Source organism: Folsomia candida, unplaced genomic scaffold (genome assembly GCF_002217175.1).
Source record: "Folsomia candida strain VU population unplaced genomic scaffold, ASM221717v1 Fcan01_Sc008, whole genome shotgun sequence".
In the NCBI taxonomy this organism is placed as follows: domain Eukaryota; kingdom Metazoa; phylum Arthropoda; class Collembola; order Entomobryomorpha; family Isotomidae; genus Folsomia; species Folsomia candida.
The window spans coordinates 3,621,447-3,647,475 of record NW_019091200.1 but is presented as its reverse complement, the minus strand read 5'-3'; the positions used below and the strand labels follow the sequence as shown (position 1 = coordinate 3,647,475).

Here is a 26,029-nt window from a genome sequence, read left to right as displayed (position 1 = left end):
AACCAAAATTTTATTTCGTATGTTAATTGCACCTGAAATAATATCATATCTTTAAATTGTGTCGGTAATACAATTGAATTAAAAATAACGCGACGGCGCACGATCAGATCAAAAATCCTGTGAAGATACGTTACAAAAATATATTACAATTTTTAGCTTACGTAAATGCTTCTTTTTGTTCATGACTTTAGATCATACATAATTGCATAATATAATTTTCTTAACTTCATCGCGTCTGCCAAAATCGCATAACTTCGCAAAAGCTGAACAACAAGAACAACAAAAAACAAGTGCTTAAATGCAGGAGAATATACATGATCCATACCAAAATACAAAAATGTTGCTGTGTACGAGAAACCCAAACAATACAAAAAATGTCTGACTGCAAAAAAGTTATGTAAACCAAAACAAAAGAAGATATGTATGATAGAAGCTGAGATAACAATAAAGCCGATATGGTGCCCGTCTTCGTTCCTGTCCTTATTTATTTCTGACGGGAATCCAAAACGTATGGAAATTCCCCTTCCATATGGATCATGCATAAAGCATGTGATCGGTTTATGAGGAATTTTGAAAATCCATTAGGAAAGATTGCCTTCACATGATTTATTAACTGTGGCGCACATATTTTAAATTTCGAATATCTACATACATGAAAATTGTATGAAAATTTCGTAAGATTTTAAACGTGTTTAAGTAATTTGGATAATTTATTGTAGGTAATTATGTAAAAGAAAACAAGCTTACAAGCGACTAGAGATATACCTGCAAACTATGTAATAATTATTAGAATTAGTTAAAAATGATCTTATGGTGTACAACCTTCACCAAGCAACAAAATCGACCTATTTAATTACGTAGCATAAACTTAAATTTTGCTAAATAAGCTTTAACGGGGTTTAAATAAGTCAACCTTGTTTTATACTTTTCGATTTTTAATAAAATCAATTGCTGATTTATTTCGAATTTCAAACTGATTTTAAAAACGAATTTTAACCCGAACTTTGGTAAACATTATCAGCTGAAATAAAAATTGACTGAAAGTATGCAAAAATTTGGGAAGCTCTCTTGAAATCTTCGCACCGAAAGCAAGAAATGTTAAATTGTAACAAAAAATCAATTTAGCCATCAAAAATCGAGATTAGCTGTGCACAACTTCCATCCATACCTGTTCAAAAAAACTTTCTTCATTCAAAATTCGGTCATCACATTTTCTGACTGAAGATTTTCATTCACATTCAGTCATTTTCGTTCGAACTCATTTCATTTCACTTCACTTCATCTGACTTCATTTCTTACTTCGCCCTATGTATTAAGCATAGGGTGAAAAATGAAATAAGTGAGGAATCCTTTCATTCACAGTCACTCATCTGAAATGACGGAATCTTTCACTCATTGTCATTCAAATCACAGGAAATTCATTTTCATTCGCAATCATAATCAGCCACATGAATGAAAGTGAACAGGTATGCTTCCCTCAAGTAAATAACATTCTTCTTGCACGATCCTACCTTCGTTCCAATTCAGAATTAAATTGACAGCCAAATGCAAACCCGAAGTAGTTAACTAGCAAAAGGTGACTACACGGTTCTTGTTGATAATTGAGTGAAACACGGCCGGATAATCCGGTTTCCGACGTTATCAAAATCTTCACCGCAACAAAGCTTTCACCCCTTCGTTTCCCGTCTTTGGTTAGTGGAGCAGTATGAATTAATGTTGCTTTCAGTTCAGAAACAAACACTGGACAGGCGACCTGATTGGAGTGACAGTTTAATGGGGAAAACCACACCACAAATTTAGATTGGAGGATGCAGTGCGCCATAATCAAGCAGTTTAAGCAAGGCGCCTAGGCTTTCACCAACCAAAATATTAGACAATGCACATTTTGTGTACTACATAGCGTGAAAAACTTGAAACAATTTACGTGGAAATTTGTAAATTATGCAAGTTTTGCAAAATTACTTAAGAAAGTTTCGCAAAATATGTGGAGAGACGTCTTGGATATGTGTAAAGTTACTATAAATTTGCCTTTCTGCAAGCTTTCTGACGACTTTCTGCATTAAATTTCATGGCGTTTTTAAGTTCACAAATTTTTCCAAATTCCCAGAGTCCTTAACAAATAGCTCAGATTGCAAATTTCAAAATCTTAAGGAAGTAACAAATTTCTTACAGATTTAAGAGGAAAAATTGCAATAATTCAGCAATTTTGCAAAACATGCGAATTTTACACCGTTGCCAAAAACTGTATGAATTCACCTCCTTCTGACTTTATGATATATCCCGGTGTGCCTGAAACACTGGTAAAATTTTGCCTCTCTTCCGATAATATTTCCATCGATGACCTGTTTTCATTTCCCGAAGAGAGAAAGTGATTAATGATGGGTGGCAGGACTACAATCTTTACCCACCCACCGCACCACACCGCCAACGCCGACACACTCGCCGCTAATTCACTTCCTTCTGCCTACACGGATTAAAATACAAAGTGGCAGAAATGTGGGGCAAACTTACCGGAAGTGTGAACAGTAAGATGGATGTTGAAGTATTGCGGAATTTGCATAGTAAATCGTTAATCGGGGAAGACCTTGGGATATTGTGTGATTAATGCGGCATTATAATTTTTTGGAGGACAAGGGTAATATTTTTTGAAAGGGTAGGTAAGCTTGATCTGCATCTTAAAAGGGGAAATGTGGGTGATGATAAACGTGTCTTATCATGTTGGGCAGGTTTAGGCATAAAATTTATCCAATAGCAAAATCGATTACTTTTTTTTACTCATGTAAAGTTATTACAATTTAGTGGCAAGCTCGGAAAATATGTTTTAAGTCTGGTTACAAAAGAATTTCAAATTTCCAAAATTTATATAAAATGTGAAATTTCCAAATGTCTTTCAATTCCAGTGAAGGTCACAAATATACTTATAGTGAAATGTGCATGATTTAAACGCCATTTAAAATTATGAAAGATATTATCTAAATTATAATTATTACCAGATGTTTGGGAAATTGTTGGAAAATGAGTAATTAAGAAATGTATTTTTTAATGTGCTACTTATTGATTGCGAGGGGATATGGTCAACCCAATTTAATCGGCCAGTGGTGAAAATGCGATGAAAGTATCCGCGTCTGGGGAGCAATCAGGGCCAAACTTTGTTCCGAACGAGGAAAGAAATCGGATCAACTTTTCCCAAAATTCATCGAAATTCGATCACCACATCACCACCGTGAAGTCTACCCCCGAATACCAGCATTCACCGAATTTCGTAAGAGTGTAACCAGGGTTTCGATTAAATAAACCAAGTTGTAAAACCAAATTGTTTAATTTTCATAAAAAATTTGTGTACATTTTTCAGAAAAATATTTTTTCTTATGCACTCAAAATTTCTGAGGAGCAGGAATAATTTCATATGCAAATGGGTAACATAAATGCTGCTGGAACAACCTAAACTAAATTTTCCATTACATAAAAACGAACCCTAACCCTTCCACTTTCTCCCACTTTCGTAATAATAAAATCGAATGGGTAACGTAAGATTGGGAGAAAGTTGTAATCTCTTTCACACGCCCATCTCGACCACCACCACCACCAGTGGAATTAGGATTCTAGTAATTCCTCCATCCACGTTATCACACAATTTTCAATAGAACCCAGAAGAAAAACACTTGTAAGGTTACCATTTGTTGCAAATTGTACGTACCACTTTTATATTACGAGATCCTTTGAAATTTTCATTTTTGTCCTCACACTTATAGAATTTTGGCTGAATGGAATTTATTTCTGGCAAGGAGAAAGTCCACACGTTTCGTATTCAGATCTCAGAAATGGTCACCAGGCCGAAAAATGTTGGAGATTTTATTTACTACGCGCAATATGTTGGAGAAAATGCTCGTTATTTTGTAATACTGGTCATATAAATTATATCAATTTTAGCACGTGGTCAAAACAGTTTTTGAACAGGTATTTTTATGAAAATATTTACGTAAGTATTTTATTTGAGCTTTTTTACCTGTAATCTTATGAAATAAATCTTTAAAACCGAAGAAAAATCATGCTTCTAAATATACTTCAAAGTTTCCGAATCTTTGTACTTTGCTTAATTTCGTTTAATTTGTTCTTAAATTTGTTCCACCTCAAATAACCAGGCACTCGAGGAATATAAGCACATTTGCATTTTAAATTGCTTTCGCCTCCGCTCTTTTCGCAAAATGTGTATGCAAATAGAACCGACTTGTCTTCCACAATTTATGCTCAAGTGAAGCTCGAGCAACTAACTTTCTCCCAATTTACTCGTGTTCTTCTAGGTTCAATTTGCAAAATTTGTCTTAATTATTATGATATACAACTACATACAAGAGGTTCATTTATCGAAAATTTGCACAAGTGGAAAATATAAATGTGCAAATTTACTTACATAATTCCTATAAATTCGCAAATTTTATATACATCGTATTTCATAGTTTACAAGTTCTAAAGAAATTTGATGTCATAATCACGTCAAAGTTATGACTTCTAAACTTTGTAAAATTATGATGCACACACTTTTACAAAGTTAAATAAAATACTTTCATCTTGAGGAAAAATAAGTCTGTAAAGTTTGGAAAATGAATTTACACGATATGACATCACTTGCTTTTTCATCGTACTTTTTGAAGATTTTTCAAAATTAAATAAGCTATTTACACATCTACCAAGTTTACATAACCAAACTATTTAATTTCCTGGGCAAAATACGTACGACACGGAAAATGGATCTACATTACAAACGTGATCATCATCACGTCCAATAAATCTGCAAACTTTGCCAATCCAATCGACAAATAAATCACGCCAGATGTTCAACTTGTTTTCAAATCTTTTGGTCGATATCGCACCAGAAAATTGTCAATAATTCTGATTCCCTCGAAATGTGTGTACTTTTCCATAATTCTGATTCTGATCACCACCATTTGTTATCTATGGTTCTGATTTACACTGAACTGAACTGAAGAATAGCCAACATCTGGTCATGTTTAATAATGTATTCAGTCTTGCTCGTTATTTCCATCTCGGCCCATTCTACGTCTCAGTTTTAATTTACTTTACTCTATTTTGCATCACAATGGCGTTTCATGGCAATAGGAAAATAAACAAGGAAACGTGAAATCCTTCTTTTCGTTTAGATTCACACCTTTTCTGAGAGATTGACACTCTTAAAAACTTGACGTTAAATAGCAAATTCGAGGAACGGGTTTGAATATAATTTTAATCTGTGATTTACAATTTGCAATGAGAATTATTGCAATAAAAACGCCAAAAAAAAACGTTCAAAATCACAAATAAATACAAAATATGCTAATCCTAGATTAATTTTACATCTTTATGGCAAAAAGCGTAAATCAAGAAATAGATTTATATATTTGGACGTGTTAATTACGCAATTTACCCTTTATATTTGTTAACTGAAAAGTCTGTAGAGTGGCCATATGAAATAGTGGTGATATGAACTTCTTCACTTTGAAATCGTTTAGGAAATTCATTTACTATTGAAAACTTTTGAAATTTTGGGGATATATTTAGAATATCGTACAAAAAATTCGAATTTCTACAAAACATTTTTGCACAACTCTCCCATGAAAATACCGCATGACCACTATTTCCCATGGTCGCTCTAAAAATTAAGAGACAAAATTGATCGATGTACCCTAAATTTGCAGTACAAATTGCAGTTTCACATATGTAAACTTATGCAAATCATTGCAAATAGGTTACGGCTATTTTGTGCAAGATTTCTAATTCAGCAAAGAAAAGCCCCCATGTAAAATAAAATTTTTAGAAAAAAAAACACGGGGTTTTTTAGGAACCCTCGTTTACGGGAGGTTGCCAATGCCCCTCGATCTGGTGAGCTATTTCTGAGAGTGTGGGCATGAAACGACGACGACGGCGAAGGAAGGAAAGTTTGTTTTGTTTAGCGTCTGCTATTGTTGGTTTCCTGACTGATTAACATTTCACTTTGGCAGGCGGGGAAGGGATTAGAAGATGAGGAGTAAGATCGGGAGGGCTGAGCTGCTAAATTGGTTCGTAGTCTTGTCTAATCCAGCAGATGAGGCGAAATTCTGACACGAGTGGGAGGCGCACTCACTCTTCTTCTTCTTTCATCGTACTTACTTTCACTCACTCCAATTCTTTTACGAGAGAAGTGCGAACACGAAAAGAAAGTTGGATCGTGATGTTATTACTTTCCTATTTTTATAGGTTTGCAAGAGTCACGTCCGACTTTGTAATGGTGTAAAGTGAAATTCACAAAATAATTCTTCTTGTAATTCAAATCGTAATCCAAGTTAAAGGAGATAATTTTAAAATTAGTAGACATGTAATTGATCAGATAACGAGATATGTAAACAAACATAATTAATGACAATGCTCAACTAATGCAAATATTCTTAATTATTTACAATATGATAGACTTTAAATGGTAATAAATCAAATTGGACAATTGTCCTTCATGTCGGGTTTATAATGGAGCTACACGTGTACTTGTCGTACAAATACATGATTATCTATGAGAACAACAGCTTAATATTTTTATGAGTATTTGAATTTTTAATAAATCGTAGCTTAGCGGACTGAAAATAATGCCAGCTTTCTAAAATCCACTCTAATGCGAGATTTGTATTCACACAAGGCAGTCTGGTCACCAAAGGAAGAAAAGAATCCCAAGTCTCAAGTGTACAAAAAGAAAAGTAAATTTGAGACATGGAGACCGTGCATAAAGCATGTAATCCATTTGTTCATCCGACCTGTTACATGTCAAGGGTCAAAATTCCCTTGGAAATAGATCACATGCTTTACGAACCGTCCGAGAGAGATCTTGTTTCCGAGTTAATCTTATTTTTATTTCATCCCTCCCAGTCTTATCAGATATCAAATCCGGCCTGATTTTGTGTATCACAAACTTTTAAGCCGCCGGCCATCTATGTAGGTTTCTTATCTTGGGGACTGGACGAGATTAAAAAACTGTTTGATCTTTCCCTGGTAGGAAGAGAGATCAACAAGGAAAGGAAGCAAGTTTATCCCGATTTCCACATGTTATTCCACGTTATACATACATACATACATTTCCACGATTTGCACTTCAGTTCCTCTTTACGAGGACGTCATAAGCGGAAATACGTTTCTGCATGAGCTAATTTTACTTTCTTTTCCAATATTGTCTGCAATGTAACCATTTAAATAAATTGGTAAGAAAGGCTATTACCGACTACGTTACTATTTATTACCAAGTCGGTAGAGTCAAAGAAGTACAGTCATCTGCCTGTCGCAAATTACCCCGCTTACATCTATACGGAAAATATGCAAAGATGTCTATATGCAAAAATTTTGCAAATGCTGTGAGACGCGTTTTTCAGCTTTCTTACATACTTTTAAGAATCTTCATTTTCTTTGTAAGTTTAAAATGAACTGTTCTCTGATGAATCTGAAAAGTGGATATCATTCACTGGGAAAGAAACGTATTAAATACTTATCGGTCTTTAAGTCTCAAATGAACTTTCATTTTCTAAGGTATCGTTTAGTCAGACACGCGATGATCACTACCTGATCACGAGTTCGGCTCGTGGATATGTAAAATTAGGATTATTTCATATAAAAAGTTCAACTTTCTTTATAAAATTCCTGCCTAATTCTTCCACTTTTTCCCCAATTTCACAACCCTTCTTTAATATAATTGATATTCCTTGACGTTTGCGAGTTACATGTTTTTCAATAACTTCAACAAAGTCAAATTCCTCATCAATTAAGGAAAAGTAGAAAGCAAGGACTTTCAGGCACTATTTTTAACACATTTGTGTAGGTAGAAAATTGAGATTGAAGAATATTACTGCATATTCCATAAGTTAACTGTTTTGCTCAAAAAGTTCTGAAACTTTATTATTCAAGAAATTTTATTAATTTTATGAAGAATGGGAGGAATAAGTAAATTTTTGATGTGAAATTTCTTCATACTTTTCATCTCAACTTTTTTCCGCAATTATTTAGTTATATGGCCTCTCATAATAAAATGCCTCTTGGTGCGTAGGTAGATTCAATTTATTTCCCTAGCTTTTTACAGATGGGGGAAAAGTTAAATTATTTATTTTTCACTCGAGAATTCATTTAAATATAAAGAAAGTAGAAAAACTTTCCTTTATTCTTCTCGAAATTTTAGAAGTTGGCGTTTAGTTAGTTGAAATGAAAAACATCTTAATTGAATTTCATTAAATTATATATGTATTAAAATTAAGGTTAAAAAATATACCTAAGGAGGAGGCACTCTCCTTACGTGAAATGCCCCGCCGTGATATGTGCCCCAATTTTTGATATGTTGTACATCTCGACGTGCTGAACAAAAAATATATTGGTCCCTAAGCCCTAAGTGACCTGGTTCGACCGGAAATAGAGGTCAAAGGTCAGTGCATTTTTTCGCTCGAAACCCCACAAACCGTATATTTTTGGAAAGCTACGGACTTCGTGAGTCCGAATATACATCATAATAGGGTCTAAGGTCAACCCTTGACCTTTTAAGGTCAAACAATGACCTTACGAGGTCAAGCAATTCTACCAGAAATGTACTTTGGTTACTTCTCCCCAAAAATCTCACCTTGCCCCAAGAGAAGTATGCAAAGTACATTTCTGATAGGATTGATTGACCTCGTAAGGTCATTGTTTGACCTTGAAAGGTCAAGGGTTGACCTTAGACCCTATTATGATGTATATTCGGACTCACGAAGTCCGTAGCTTGTAACCACTCAAACCCACACTCACTCATGAGCTCCCTCTTAGAGACGAGATGGGTATTCTCTGTAAAGTGTACTCGTGGAAGAGAAGGAGGAGTTAATGGCGTAGACATTTGTAAAATATAAACTCCGTGTACAGATCTAAAATTGGTCAGTAATAAATGGACCTTCCAAGTGAATTGACCAGCTCTTCTTCCGTCTACTAATTTTTGGTCGGCACTCATCCTCCCATTGCATCCAGCGCCTCTCACCTTTTTCCATAGTCGTCGTGGTCATCTCATTTCATAAATATTGGGTCATCCGCATCATCCAGGGAGGACTGAGTCGGGGTCACAGGTAGTGTAAGTGAAGAACGGACCGGAATCGGTTCGTGAAGGAGATAGAGGGTCATAAGCTTTCCAAAACTATACGGTTTGTGGGGTTTCGAGCGAAAAAATGCACTGACCTTTGACCTCTATTTCCGGTCGAACCAGGTCACTTAGGGCTTAGGGACCAATACATTTTTTGTTCAGCACGTCGAGATGTACAACATATCAAAAATTGGGGCAAATATCACGGCGGGGCATTTCACGTAAGGAGAGTGCCTCCTCCTTAAGAATAAGAATGACAAAACTTTTTTTAAAATTAAAACGCGATACCAAAATACGTATGTAGTTAATCATTAGCCTCAAGTTTTATCTGGGTCGAATTTTCTCAAATTGCGTATTATTTTGTGATGTAGTTATTTCGAAATTTATCAGGATGAGGAGTTCTGAGGTTGTTACCACCGTGGTAGTGTCTTCATCCAGTGACAATTTTCTTACCAACTTATTTTTAGCGTGGTTAAACATATGATTTCAAAAAATATTTATCTACAAAACTACTTGAGAAACAATTTATAGTTTGAATAACAACGAAGTCAAATACAAAATTTTGAATATTTGTTACGTCACCAAAATAATTAAAGATGGTAAAAATCTCTTTCTTTTTGTATAGTTTAACTGAAATATTATGTCCACGCATTTATTATATTTGGTCCATAGGAAAAGAACTTCAGGTAAAAAATTCGGCCTATATAAATGCGACCCCCTCCTCCACAAATTATTACCCCCTTAACAAGACACACGGAACAAGAAAACTTGTCCCATTTATTTTTAAGACTGTACCAAAAAGTGAAAAAGTTGCTACATGCCAAATCCCCCAGCGATTCGCATCATGTTACATTACGATACATTGTACGAGGGAAAGCTTAACATGAATTTACGACAGTTTGAGAAACAATCCTACCAACAAAATGACCAGTGTTTCCACGCCTCGGCATGAAAAAATTCGCAAAATCTGTGCAATTTTATTTGCAATATCACACACTTCGCCAATTTGGCATATATTAAATCGAATCAACACAGTTACATGGAGAGTTGACAAATTCTGAAAAACCTTGCAAAATTTAGCATATTCGCAAATTTATTTAACTTTAGGGAAAGTACATCTTGTTAAGAAATAAGCTTGCTAAATCTGTTTGATTTGTGGTAAATCATTTGCATAATTCTGATTTTTCACCGATTCGAAACAAATTTGAATTTAGCGGTAAATATATAAGTTTTACCAATTTACAGACGCATCATTTAGTCCTTTCCACAGATTTCCAGCTTTTTCCACTATTGACGTGAACCTACCAAACTTTTCGCTCCAACCAAACCCTGACTTTCTCCCGAGAAAGAATAACTTGCAGTTTGTCTCCATTTTCAAAATCTTTGGACACGATACAACTCACCCCGGCGTGTCGTGCAATTATCTGATTCAATTTAGTGTTAGTGTCGTAATGGGACATAATGGAACGTAATAATGAAATTTGGTTTGGTTTTGTCCTGATTTTGGCGAGAAAAAAAAATCTCCACAAAACTACTATTATCATCTCCATTGTTTGCCACACATTGTTCGATTAAATCAATACTGATACAAAACTTTTGTGTCGAAAGAAGAAGGCAAAATGTCACAAAAAAGGATGTCGTAACGTTGTAACATCTGGTCATGACCAAGTTTTTTTATTATTCGCACGCATTATTTCATTCAAATAAATACGTAAAATTAGGTCAATTAAAGACAAAAGGAGTGGTACGATTTATTAGAAAAGAAAACATTGCTGTGACACAAATTATGCAAAATATTTTCTTTGTAGAGTATGTAGACTAACATTTTTTCTGATGTCTGTGAAACTGAAGTTCGGATTTCACTGAGATGGTTTCGGCACGAAAATGGATCCAGAATAATTTTATGTATGGGATTTTTGCGTGGGTAGAAATAAAACTAGAAATTCGAGGAAATGCATCCATTAATTATTGTCATATTTATTGTCAACGTGCATGAAACGAGTTTTTCGTTTCCCACGGAAAACATGCGATGATCATATATTTCGCTGGAGCAAAAATTCCTACAGAAGTTCAGTCGTGTGTTTATAACCAAGTGAAGTCCGTAAATACTAAATGAGTACTAGTATGTACTCATTTCCATAATTTTGGAAAAACTGAGGAGAAAAATAAGTTAAAAACTTGCACATATTGCGGGCATTTCCTAATTCTGCAAAAATTTGTAAAATAGTTTTATAAATACTTAACTTGACATAATTAAATGTTAGTAGATATATGCAAATATTAGAGGGTTTTGCACTTCTTTGCCTGGAGGAGGCTCAAATCTGCACATATTTTTTTTTGCAACGTTTCCACTGCCAGGAAAGGACTGTACCGTTTTCGAAATTCGTTCATTAATTTGCTGTCAAACTATTGTCCTCCGGAGTACACTATGCGAAATATGACGGCGTATGTAAGTAGCAAAACATGCCTTGCGAATTGTGTTCCATGAACGACCAGAGGAGCAGCACAAATGACACAATGGAATAGAATTGGATTGATGGAAATTGTAGATGGATCATTTCTCGACTACGCAATTTATCGTGATGCGTATTATTATTATTGCAAAACCAGGAACTGCAGGAAAAGGTCACTGCCAAAATTTGCATGTACACAAACTCACATGAATAATATTTTTGTAGTATTACTATACTTGGACTTAACAATAATTACTACTTTTTCATAATTTGTTTCATAATTTTTTGAAATTCATTACCTCCTTATGAATTGCGGATATAACTAATCTGAATGCCAATTAAAAAATAATAATTCTACCAAATTTTATAAACAGGCTCAAACCAATACAAATTTAAAAAAATCAATAGCAGATTCAGGAAAAATGTATTAATTTGAATTATGCAATAAGTATTTTCAATAATTGTAGAAACTAGAAAAATAAATTAACTCATCGGCACCGAATGCTCCCTCCATTATGAAACTTTGAGAAATTCCGAAACAATTTGCGAAAATACAATCGTAAGTTTTATACCCATCTATTTTCCATATTATACACGAATATCCAACAAAAAATATTTACGTCGTTTACTTGAAGCAAAACGACAAATTAGTGTAATCGACCTCTCAAAATCAAACATCTTATATTTCGAGCCTTAAATAACACGAATACATTTTTACACGACTTCCAACTATCATTCTAAATATTTTTAAAAATCAATTTCAAATCTCTCTCTTACCTGAGACCCACAAGTCGCACAAGCCATAGTTCAAGGGCCACCTTCCTCCATGTAATTCAAACACAATGGCGAACGGCATGACAAACATGGCGACGAAAAGGTCACTCAATGCGAGCGAGACGAGTAAATAATTTTGTGGTTTTCGCAATTTTCGCACCAAAACGACCGACAAACAAACTAACAAATTGCCCACAATCGTCACCACGATTAGTGACGATAGCACGATCACTAAACAAACGGTGGACCAGTCCCAGCCATCCCAGTACGGATTCGCCCTGTCGCCATCGCCAGGGTCGCCAAAAAGTGGCGAAAGTGGCGTCGACGAGGGGAAATAATCGAAATGAAATCGTGTCCCATCTTCCCCGTAGGTTAACGATTCGTTCAAATAGGTTTCCTCGGAGGTAGGAAATTCCAGATTTAACGTGCCAAAACCGTCCTCCCAGGAAAGATTGGTTTTTAAGTGAGACATTTTTTGAAAAATTTTGAATTTTATTGATAACTAAAAACCAGAAGGAATCACATTTTTAAAAAATTGCGAATTGCTAGTCGGTTTGAAGAATTAAGAATTAAGGTTCATAAAAATGTCGGTATTTTCAAAACATTTTCTGAAAACTGGCTCAAATAACTAGTCAAATTTTATTTATTAATATCGGTATTTATTTTTTACATAAAGTTAATATTTTTTAAACTATGTAGGATATAGTTCGTAATCGGTCCCAAGAATTGAGAAATTAGTTTTGTAAAAATGTCAGTATTTTCAAAACATCTTTTTTTGAAAATTGGCTGAAGTAACTCGTCAAATTTTACTGATTAACATGTATTTTTATTTTTTTTAAAAATAAAATTATTGTTTTCAAAACTATTTTGAATAAAGTTATAGTTAAATAAACACTTTTACGTATTTAAATCTCAGTCGGATAAACTATAAAAATCGCACTTTTCTAATCTATCAGCACGATTGCGACCACCCAGGTGAGTTATTTAGATATTTAATGATAAATCGCGTTACTTTTTATCACAACATTTTTTACGTGGTGTTCGCCAAGTATATTTTTTATCCTGTTATCTTTATCTGTATTTAACACGCGAATCACGCATCTCACTTTATGTAATAATATCCAACCTCACAAATTTGCAAATTATACGTTTCGTGAATAAATTGGAGCGTTTTAATAAAATCCAGAAATCTTAAATTTTTTGAGACACGTATGCAGTTGATAAAAGAAGCCTGAAAATCTCACATTTCCCAATCCCAATCTCAGCTGAACCTCTTTTCTTCATGGAAAACTAAGACTGAACCCCAAGCTCGGACTCGTCTCGCTTTTTAGCAGCCTTTATTCGATCGTGAGATGTGCAAAAACGGGCGAGTGGTGAGTTTGCCTCTCTACGCTGAGCCAAGCCAACGACTGAGCCATGGACAAAATGGATGCGAATAATGATGCAAAAATTGACAAATTGACTCAGGGATGGAATTGAACTGCTGATGGTGATAAACACAAAAGAGCAGGATAGCGTATGTAGTAGTGGTGAACAAACAATTTATTACCATACAGGGAAAACTTGGTTTTAGTATAACTGCTAAAATATTAGCCATTTTTGAAAAATTTGCAAAAAATATTTCAGCAAAAATAAATTAGGTATTCGTAAACAGGCAGGAATATTACTACCAATTTGGCAAACCAGTAAAAATATTTCTTCAAAAATCCAAATTGGCAAACCCGTAACAATATTGCTATAAAATTGGCAAATCAGTAACATATTGCGTCAAAATCCATCACAAATTCTCCGGTAAAAACGTGATTTCCAAACTGGTAAAATAACTACCAAATCGGTAAAACCATACGTATAATCCAAACATTTACAACATTATTTAGACTCTGCATGGACACAGCCAGGAATCAGTGAATGTTCGCCAATATTATTTGCAACACGGAATGGGACGTGTTTATCCATCAAGCATCAGTTTTTATGCGACTTTTCATGCTTCTCACTCACTCAATTTGTTCACATTGCTTTGATGCGGTCGTGTTTGGTTATGGAGTCAGCGTTGTGTTTGCACAATAAATAATTTCACATTACTGGGTGGGATTGATATTGTGGAGAGTTTGCTCTGACTGGACCAACGTTTGGCTAAACCTCATTATTTATTTTGTTGTAAAAGGTTACGGTTAAAATCGTTTATTGTGCAAGATTGTGCAGGTTGGCAAAAAATGAAAAAGTGAAAAAGAATGACCAATACAATCTGAAGTGCTGTGTAATGAAATGAAAATGTCAATCTTTGTAACTTTGTGTAAACTTACAAAGTTTACCTGGAGTAACGTTCAGACTAATGACTTTAAACTTTAAGTTAGTTTTGTGCATATAGCAAGTTGCCAAGTTTACACAGTTTTATGTTAAATATTTGTGCTAGAGTCTCATAAAATGTGTGCACATATTGATTATTTTTTATCTGAAAAAAATGTGGCCTTCACCGAGCCAATTTTCTTTAAGAAGTTACCTGGTAGATATCGTAATTTTAAGGAATATCTAAAAAAATTGTGAATTTTGACAGTGAAAAAAATTTCTGTAATTGATAAGATAATAAAAATAGACCAATTCTGCCTGGTAACCTTTTAGAATTTCTAGGGCCAGATTTTCACAGTGGTAAGAAAGTGTTTACAAAGTTACGGTTAAAATCGCTCATTGTGCAAAATTAGACAGATTGGCAAAAAAATAGAAAAGTAGAAAATAATGACTGCACTCCAGCACAATTTAAAACGTTACGTAAGCAATAGAACGTAATGAGACGCTTTAATCGGATGTCTGCAAGCCAGTAATTCGCAAAGTTCACCTCCTGAGAAATTGCGAAGGGTATTACGTGTATTTTCAAGTTTAAAGAACTTGCGAAAATTTGCAATGTTTTGCAACCTAATTTTATCCAGCTTAATAAATGCAGTGTTGTTAAGAAAATGTTATGTAACGTCCTTATTATTTAGTAACAAAGAAAATTGTGTGTCTAAAATGAGCAAAAATCTGAAGCATTTGTTACTGTACACGATATCATTACTCTCAATTTCTTCTAAGATTCCCACCCATGGCGAAACTACGTCTTCGATAAACGGATAAAAAATGAGAGGGAAGAACCAATCTGTTGTGAAATATAGTGCCAATTTGTGTGTGAGGATGTGCCCCTTGTTGCCTGATTGATCGCCACACTTTTTCCATCCTCAATGATTCTAGATTGTATAAAAAGATTTCCTTGAAGCACTTCGTTCTAAAATTTTCGATATTGTAGACCTCATCAGAGATCATTTTGCTAAACAATCTCTCCAAATTTTCGTGCAGATTTGTAAATATATTTCTTCATGCATATTGCGATTTTCATTCATAAATTTATGTACCTCGCTAAGGAGGAGTGTGAACTCTCACACATTCTGCATTACAGATTTTGATACCATTCAGAAATATGTAGTGTCGTATTCCATGGGTGAATTGACTCCTAAGATGTGGCATCCCGTTTGTAAATGTAAACATTTCTATATTGCATACATGATTGTTAGTAAAATACAAACGTAAATGTAAATAATATTTTTAAATGATGTTGCATCATGTAAACCTTGGTAAATCGGGAAAAACACAAAAAAAAGTTCCCGACTTATCACAGGTTGAAAACGATCACAAAATAAAAATCCATTATCTGTAGCCATCCATCAATAACTTTGGATACCTAAATCTTGTCAAGTTCATTACCAAACAAGCTTATCACCCGTTAACTGTTAAACTTATCAATCAAACTTCAAACGTATTTCCCATATCAAATTAGCGGAAATAAGTGATATCAAGTTATTTCTGATAATATGATCTCGTTAATAAAAACCACGTCATAAATTTCCATACAAATTTGATCCATTTTTGTGCGTAATCACACTGTGCTTTACCATTACTCGTCTTCTATGTGCCTCAATTTGATCATATAATTTATGGACGACCACCTACAAATAGCACTGGACAAGGTGTACATAGAGATACAAATGCAAAAAAAATGAGCAACATGATGTGTTTTACATGCAGGACATGAATAGTTCAGTAATAATATCATCACCGTGATTTGATTATTGGACGATGATGTCATTCCATCAAATGACTACCCTTTCCACGAATTATTCACATGATGGTTGAACTATTCGTGTAAAAAAGGTACAATACATGAATCAACTTGCCATTTTATTAACGGAACTCAGATAAGAACAACATAATCCAATTATTTATGTATGGAGCCGTGCATAATTATTTACGGATGGAATTCGCCGTAAGTAAATATTGGATTGTGCAAGTTGGCCAAGGTTGACGTCAGTTTAAAAATATACGAATAATATTTATGTGATAAATTGTTTTACCACAAGTTTTCGAAAATATTGAGGCAGTCTTTTTTAACTTTGTAAAATTCGCAAGTTTGGTAAAACGAATTTACAAACTTTTACAAAATAAGAAGACGCCCTTCATCTGAGTAAGTTTGCAAAAATTTGTAGACTACAATTACTTTAGGAAAGAAATTAATGAAATTACTTAAAATTTTCCTATTTATATATGTATTTAGGCAATTTAACACTATGAGATATGTACGCACAGAAAAATATAAATACGTATCTAGCGTTTTCCTATTAATACAACCATACAAGTTTAACTTTGTTTGCGAACTTAATTTTTACCAGATTAATATTAATCTTGATCAGAAATAGATCAATAATATCATATTTTATTACATTTTAATATTTCGTTAAATTAAAACCGTTAAATGATGGATCTAAAGATGGATTCGTATCTTAAAAGTTTTTAATTTGCCAAATTTTTATTTTTAAGCACAGTGGCGTCGAGCATATTCAACAAAATTTGCGACACTTTCTCATCACTTCGGCGCATCATGAATGGTGATCACGAACGACTACTTACTTGTTAATCAAATTTGTATGTGCAGAGATTTGTGCACCGAGGATGAGCCACGTCATGCATAAGTACATGTGTCGCTTAAAAGGGTTATGATCATAATGGAGAGTGGTCTGACATTCTTTACAGCCAATTGACCTTTATTTGAGTGGCACTGTCAAAGCGTGGAGAATGCACGATTATCAAATATTCTATTTGTATGTATAAGCACACTCTAAGTAATTTGATAGTAGTTATCTGTTACCGGGCGATGATTTTGCCGAGACCACAAAAGTTGATGGTCGCACTGGTTGAAGTACCAATTCGCCGGTAATAAATTTGAATTTAAACACATCGGTAAAAACAGATGAACTCTCAAAAATCTAGCGTATCCAGTAATAATTTGTTACTCTACCATGTAAATTGTAGTTCCTGAAGTGTACTTTAGCAATATTTTATGACCACACTGTCAAAAAAACTGGTACCAAATTGTTACCAAATGGTTTGAAATGGTTTGTCGCTAACTTGGTTTTAGTTTATCACCACGATGATAACACATCAGAATTTATCTGTATGTACATATGTATCACGTCATTTCGTGCTCAATTATCAAATCGATACGTCCGGTAATGAATTGCTACCTGATTATTTAGGATATACACACAATCAAAGCTTGATTAACCCCAGACTAGAAATCATCCCGAATAAAATATGAATGATTGACAGATTAATTTCAGATAACCGAAAATTATAGGGGAAATTTTATCATATTATTACTCGCTGTACAAATTATTCAATTACTGAGATATCTGTAACTCATGGAATATTACAAAAATTGTGGCAATTTATGTACACAAAATAATAATACCTTTATTTTTCTTCAGATGAATAAATATAGAGCATAATTCTAATTCTATTATAATTTTGGAAATTTTCCTCCAATTTTACCCAAGATTTCCAAAAGCTATTCTGCAGATGTCAAATTTTAGCAGCGAAAAAAAATCTAGTCTTATTAAGGGGTGATCTGATACAGTCTCACCGCTACCTGACGGGGAGTGTGTAACTATGTCCTCCCATAAGCTCCCATGTTATCGTTTTAAAAACTTTCAGCGTGGTCAAAAGACAATAAAATTTCGATTTTTTTGCACCAATCGACGCGTATATTTAGTCCCTACAAACTTACTGAAGTTTTAATGGATACGTGGAGTATACATGAAAATATGCAACTTTTTCTGATTTTTTTTCGTGAAAAGAATTATGCTGTGACCATGAAAGCGACTTTAAGGTCAAACTCCAGTAACTATGGGAGTTGAACATTTTGACACATTTTGCAACAAAAAAATCCGATATTAATGCAAAAATAAAGGTGCTTAAATGTTTTGAAAACTTGGTTTTTAGAAATTACGAAATAAACATGCCCGTCAGTTCCAGTGCCCCCAATTTTTGTTATGTTGTAGGTGTTTAGTAGTAGAACAATAGTCAAATTGGACTTATAGTCGAAATCGACCTGCGTGACCTTGTTTCGGCGTCGAAAGGTTAATAGGTCAAAGGTCACCGATCCCCACAAATGAGGTATCATTGGAAAGGTCTCGGTGAGAGGATTCCAAATATATATACTTTGTTGGGTGTATGACCACTTCTTAATGTTCCAGAAGCAGAAGAATGAAAATCTGCAATTCTCCACAATTTAACACAGCAAGTAGATTGAGAGCTAACATGCAGTAGATGGGCACAAACTCAGAAATATTCTTCGGTCTCTGGAAATTCAGGGAGTGGTCATCCACCGAATAAAGTATATATATTCGGAATCCTCTCGTCGAGACCTTTCTAACGATACTTCACTTGATAATAAATCCCATTTACAGTTTCGAAAAATTAATTTTAAAATAAAATGAAAATTGTATGAGTTGAACGCCAAATGACTAGTGAAAATTTTTAATATTATTAAAATCTAAACCTCGCTCTTACCCCTCCTTAAGATATTATTTGACACATGAGAGATCAATACCGTCCTCAAAATTATTTTGCATTTATAATTTGGTACATATATTCACAAAATCTTTATGTTTTTGTGAAGATTGTGAGTGTTTTTACGCTACTTATTATAAACAATTAGTTTTTAATATAAATTGTCAGGATAAAACGCCGAATAATAAATTTTGTAATATTTAATATATTTATTCATTGCAAAGATCCAGATATATCATTTCGGTCGGAAAAATCCCCCCAAAAAAATTTTATAAACGTACTTTTACTTTAAAAAATCATAATTTATTCCCAACCAATGCCCCGTACTCAGGACGGAGTTTTCACGCGAAACGACTGGTTAGTCCCTTTGTTAATTAAATTGCTCCTTTATTGTAATTACTTAAATTTCACTAATAAGTAAGTGTATCAAATCAATCAAATGAGAGGGTTTCTTCAATTCAATTGTAAAATGTTACTTCTTTTTCCCGTTTTTGGTAAATTTGTTCACGCGAAAAATCCATCCTGAGTACTAAGCTTAACATGTAATTGATTTTGTTAGATTCCATAACTATCAAGTTTTTGTTGTGTGGAACCCCACCATTTTGTCAAAGCGCAAAATTCACGACATAAATTAGCACTTAGAAAATATTTTATTTAGCCACTCTTCCGATAAATTTGTGACCCTGAATTGAGTAGGAATTGAATAAGTTGTTTTCTTCTTTCTCATGGAAATTTGAGTCCGTGAGTGGAATGATGTGATGCAGAATAAATAACTTTGTGGAGTTGACAATTCCGTGAATAATACAAATACTAGTACATACTTTTGATGCGTGACAATGTTCACGGTTTCGATTCGACTTCACAAGTGGGACCAGATCCCAAGAATGATATGATATTTGCATAAAAAATATTTTCGAGTGTAAATCTGTTGAATTGAATAAAAACAGGTGGTGGATTTCTTGTCGGAAACAAATTCATGAATTTTCAAGCCAACTTTGGCGAGATTTCGGGTAGATGGTGAATCTTTTGGTTAAGGATGCGTAAGAGCGAGGTTTAGATTTTAATAATATTAAAAATTTTCACTAGTCATTTGGCGTTCAACTCATACAATTTTCATTTTATTTCAAAATTAATTTTTCGAAACTGTAAATGGGATTTATTATCAAGTGAAGTATCGTTAGAAAGGTCTCGACGAGAGGATTCCGAATATATATACTTTATTCGGTGGATGACCACTCCCTGAATTTCCAGAGACCGAAGAATATTTCTGAGTTTGTGCCCATCTACTGCATGTTAGCTCTCAATCTACTTGCTGTGTTAAATTGTGGAGAATTGCAGATTTTCATTCTTCTGCTTCTGGAACATTAAGAAGTGGTCATACACCCAACAAAGTATATATATTTGGAATCCTCTCACCGAGACCTTTCCAATGATACCTCATTTGTGGGGATCGGTGACCTTTGACCTACCAACCTTTCGACGCCGAAACAAGGTCACGCAGGTCGATTTCGACTATAAGTCCAATTTGACTATTGTTCTACTACTAAAGACCTACAACATAACAAAAATTGGGGAAACTGGAATTGACGGGCATGTTTATTTCGTAATTTCTAAAAACCAAGTTTTCAAAACATTTAAGCACCTTTATTTTTGAATTAATATCGGATTTTGTTGTTGCAAAATGTGTCAAAATATTCAACTCCCAAAGTTACTGGAGTTTGACCTTAAAGTCGCTTTCATGGTCACACCATAATACTTTTCACGAAAAAAAATCAGAAAAAGTCGCATTTTTAGCCCGAGTCAGGGCTTATACAACCGTCATGTCCGTCCGTCCGTCCGTCCGTCTGTCCGGCACGATAGAGCCAAAACGGCTGAACCGATTGACTTGAAATTTTTATCATATGCATATTGGACAAAGTTAGGAAACGAGTTCGAAGATGGGCGAAATCGGTCAAGTGGTTGAGCAGTGGGGGTCATCTAGGTAGGTGGGGTATTATGCACCAAAGTTTCAAAATTGTCGTAGAAGGCTGAAATTGGGTACAGAGGTTGCTAATGGCTCCTAATAGATAAAAATGACTTCAAGTTGGAAAAATTTTCATCTTGAGGAACCCTAGGGGGTGACCCACACTGATTTTTCAAAATCGTCATAACAAGCTGAAATTTGGTAGATATAGGTTGCTAATGGGTCTTAATAGAAGAATATGACATGAAATTGGTAAAATTCTTATCTTTAGCGACCCTATGGGGTGACCCATACCGATTTTTAGAAATTACTTTGAAAACATTAAATCCGGCACGGTCATACCTAATGGCTTCTCATGAAAGGATATGAAGCTAAAAGTGAGCAAATTTTAACTAGAGTGACCCTGGAGGAGTCAGGGACTCTGTCCCTGACTCGGGTTATATGGAGTCTGCACTGTAGGTTTTCCATGTATACTCCACGTATCCTTTAAAACTTCAGTAACTTTGTGGGGACTAAATATACGCGTCGATTGGTGCAAAAAAATCGAAATTTTATTGTCTTTTGACGACGCTGAAAGTTTTTAAAACGATAACATGGGAGCTTATGGGAGGACATAGTTACACACTCCCCGTCAGGTAGCGGTGAGACTGTATCAGATCACCCCTTAACCACATGCTCAGTTTGCAAAATTACATATTTTATGAACTTGTAAAAAAGTAAGCTGTAACTGGCATAAGAGAAGTAACAATTTGCAAGCCGAAAGTACTAATAAAATTACAATTTATTTTTCAGGGTTTCTTATACGATAATTCACGTGTATATTTGTAAGTTAACAAACTGTGGAATTTTGTCAAAAACTTATTATTTATTCACCAACTTTTACATATTAAAGAGTAACTTTTAATCTGTGTGATACGTTTGATAGCAAATTTTACTTCTTGATTTTTTCCAAACTTTTGTAAACGTTTCTAAATTTTGAAAAAATTTTCTCAGGTTACAAACATAAATGCGAATACATAATATTGATGAATAGCTTTGCATGATTGTCAAAAGAGGATTGTTTGCGAAGTTTGCTGCTCAATTCAAACCATGGGAAAAGAATCGGATTCCGCGTTATTGTCGTAATTTGAACAATAGATGATACAAAAACAGATCTGACAAAGTACACTTTCCTCCGGAAATTTGACTCCTTATTTTATCCTGCACATTTGTCACTTTCATGTATTTACTGAAATAGGAGGAAGTCAATCAAAACGTCGGAGGAAGAAATCCTTTGATTTTATTCCTCGTAAAAAAATACGGAATCGATTTACTTTCGACTAGACATCCGTCCCATCCAATCAATTTTATGCATAGGTCGGGACCCTCACGGACTCAACACTCCAGAAGAAAAATAGGTGTTAATACATACGCCGATTTATGGAATACTCTGACCTATAATTCTATTGTATTTTTGAGGACCATGGATAAAGAATGTGATCGATTTTAGGGTACAGAAATATCCGTACCAAACTTGCAAAGGATGGGCACATACATAGGTCAACTCACAAATAGTCACTCATTGTCAGTGAGTTGGGGTCAAAATTATCCGAAAATCACACGTTTATCCACTAAATACCCCGTTTTATATTCTTCCGGTGATTGTTTGTAATCAAATGTTTCTTCGGAAATCTTCGAAAATCAAATGATGACTTCTGCATCCTGTTTTTTGGTTGACATTGAATCGATCATTTCCGCCTCCGCCTTTTACGCGTTTCGTAACTATTTAATTTGGCAAAAATTTATTACCACGTGGTCCCTATTTATCACTGTTTATTACGTGATTAAGTAATAACTTGGGGGAGTAATGACTATAAGTTATTTCTTTCTTTCAAGGTAAATAAATAATATGGTTGCAATCTGTTACTATAAATACACACTTATATGTACCAATATTGCAACACCCCGGTGGTCGTACATAATTTAGCACGGTATGGAAATACATACTACGTAATATCCTTCTCGAAACTCGAGCGAAAATGTTCGTATTAAGTAAATTTCCTCATATACAAGGGTACATATAGTAAATTAATTGCATAATAAATTATGAGGTGGAAAAGAAGTTATTCTGAAATTATGAAGTATATAAACGCAGCTGCATGGACTAAATAACTTTTAGGGAAAAAATTTTACGCGAAAATGTGAAACTGGATTTTTTGTGTTGAAGAGAAAGTCGCCTTACCAGATTACATAGATATATTTATATTATTGCTATACAGAATTACGGATAGACCCACGAAGATAAGATGTTATCCAGCCAAGAGTAAGTTGAGATCATTTGTTTCCCAGTCAGTCTCAGCAGATAAGAAGACAACAAACCGTACTTTCTCCCACTTTCTTTCCCGGATCGGATCGACTCTTAGCCTTGACTTGAATTGACTTGACTAAAACTTGAGATCGCGGCCTTGTTCAGAGCAGAGAAAAAAATGGGAAACCGTGTATAAGAAGTAGTCGAGGGTTGATTTATTACTCAGAATTGCATCTGCTCTCGACAGTCTTCTTCGCCATTTGAGACACCCGATTTCTCCACTTGTACCTACTTTTTTCTTCTCGGAAATGGAAAATTTCTTGGGGATGGTGAAGAAACTTTCGTGATATTCATCTAGCTCGGAGTAAGATTTCGCTGGTCAGAAAGTTGGTTGGAGGAGAAAGTGGTAGTAATGAAAGAATCGTTATGACTGGTCGTGGTTTGGTTGGCCCACGTGGAGAAAGCGAGGGGACGACGGATTTCTGGAAAAGAGAGACTAATTCGATTATTTGCAACTTGTGTGTAATCTGAACTACGTATTCGGGAAATATGTATGAGGAAAAACGACTATTTATCGTCTTTTTTATTCTCATTCAGAAGCAGAACTTGGGATAATTTGTCATTGACTTGGTTAGATAATTGTAAACTAGTAAACTCCAAAAAGGACGCAAATTTATGTTTGTACGCATCCGTTTCGTAAAATTTATAAGGATTACGATGAAAAATCAGGGTATCAAATTTACTATAGCCCTACACAAACTAAGGGCCCTTCTTTATTCTGTAAATTAAAAGCTTATTTAAGTGTCTTAAAAACTAACAATTTGGCATGTAATTCATTCGAGGAAATACTTTATTTTAAAATTTTAAAATTTTAAGGACTAGCACTTTATGGAAATGTATTTGAACTTTGTGCAAAATAAGTTTTTGTGAAGGATCAAAACATACAAGTAAAATTACTTCCGGTTGCTTCTGGTCTTTATGACAATGACATGCTCATGTTTGGTTCCTTGTTCCGTCGCAGTTGTGGTTTATGGAAATAATTTGATGTGACCAGAGAGAAACTTAAGCAATTAGTTACGTAGGGTTCAAATAACCGCAATATGTGGTTTGCCAGAGGTTAAAGTAAAGAGGTAATTTTATAATTATTGTTTCCTTAACTTCCGGTTGAATAACTCACTTTAACAAGAGAAAAAATATATTTTAGAGATCGGTAACTTGTAATATAAATAAATCGAATCGCATAATAAGAGTTTAAAATTTCAAAATAAATTGGTTGCAAAACTGTTAGTTGAAACCATATTAGTTGGTAGCACTTTGTAACCGAATGGTCACAATAATTTCGGTGAAAGTCAAATTTACTTTAATACAATTTTCATATCTTCCAAGTATTATAATTTACAAAATTAATTTACAATTTCGAATAGACCAGATTGCTTAGAAAATTTTACTATGAAAGTAAAAAAAATTGTCCCTGATGATGACACGAGTTCAGTGTCGAAAGCTTGGGAAATAAATTCAACTTCTTTCTTCAACCATGTTATCCGAAAATTCCTCTTTAAAAAAACTTCAAAAAATTGTCAAACGTTGATGCCGAAGTTAAAATAAATAGCAAGAAATTTAATGATCAATTTATTCAGATTGGAAGAGTTTGGCCCAGTAGTTCATGAAAAACTTTATCATAATTGATTTTAGAAGTAAATCGAAAATTTTTCTGATATTTTTTAAATTGTTAACTAAAGCTCCATCTCAAATCCTCTCCTCATTTTAAAAAAAAACAAAACCACACCCTTAAAGGAAGGTTATAACTGTCACAAATATTGTCATGTTTCACGTCACGGTTAGACAAACAGAAAACCGCAACTTTCTCCACTTTCACCCATTGAATCCACAGGAATCGTATCCGGGTGAAAGTTGTATTCCTCTTTGCTCCCCTGTGGCTCCCTTTCCCATTAGATTTCAATCCCACGTCGTCCACCTGTCACCATCCGCCACCTGCTTTAAAGACACCCCACGAAAGGGCAGGGTTCCCACTAAAAAAAGCTGATTTGGTCAGTTACTCGAGTCAAGTATGATTTTTACTGTAATGTTAATTTTGTCAAAATAAAGTATAATCTAAATGGTAATATTTGAGAAATACAAAAACTATAATTTCAAATATCGAAGGACAAAGTGGGCAAAAATATGTTACGATACAAACTGATGATTTTTTGTTGACAAATTTTTTGTTTTGTTTTGCTGAGATAACAGATTTACTGATCTATAATTCTCAGAAATTAATTTCTTTCGTAATTTTTAATGCTATCGGTATTAAACTAAATGTAAAATGAAAACACTTACATTTTGTGCCACAATTCACAACAAGTTTCTCATCGAGGAAATTATTTTCTGTTAATAATAGTTAAATTCTGCAAAATGAACAAATTCACAAACCTTTATCCAAGTTTGTAACGATTATGAGGGAAAATCAGCTAAACAGATTTTAAATTTACACAAATTAATAACGTGCCTGTATTCTGTACGAAAACTGCAAATTAATTTTTACAAAATTTGCAAACTTGCAAAAATCTGAGCGAATTTGC

At 34.2% G+C, this 26,029-nt stretch overlaps 1 protein-coding gene across 1 annotated transcript in view; it reads right to left on the bottom strand.

Moving 5' to 3' along the window:
• The window catches only part of LOC110853234 (5-hydroxytryptamine receptor 1), a 44,057-nt gene extending 30,334 nt beyond the window's left edge, over positions 1 to 13,723 (bottom strand). The window contains exon 1 of the mRNA XM_022101487.2: positions 12,331 to 13,723. Coding sequence (XP_021957179.1) covers positions 12,331 to 12,799 — 469 coding nt within the window. The 5' untranslated portion in view covers positions 12,800 to 13,723. The remainder of the gene's footprint in view (positions 1 to 12,330) is intronic.
• Positions 13,724 to 26,029: the final 12,306 nt, after the last annotated feature.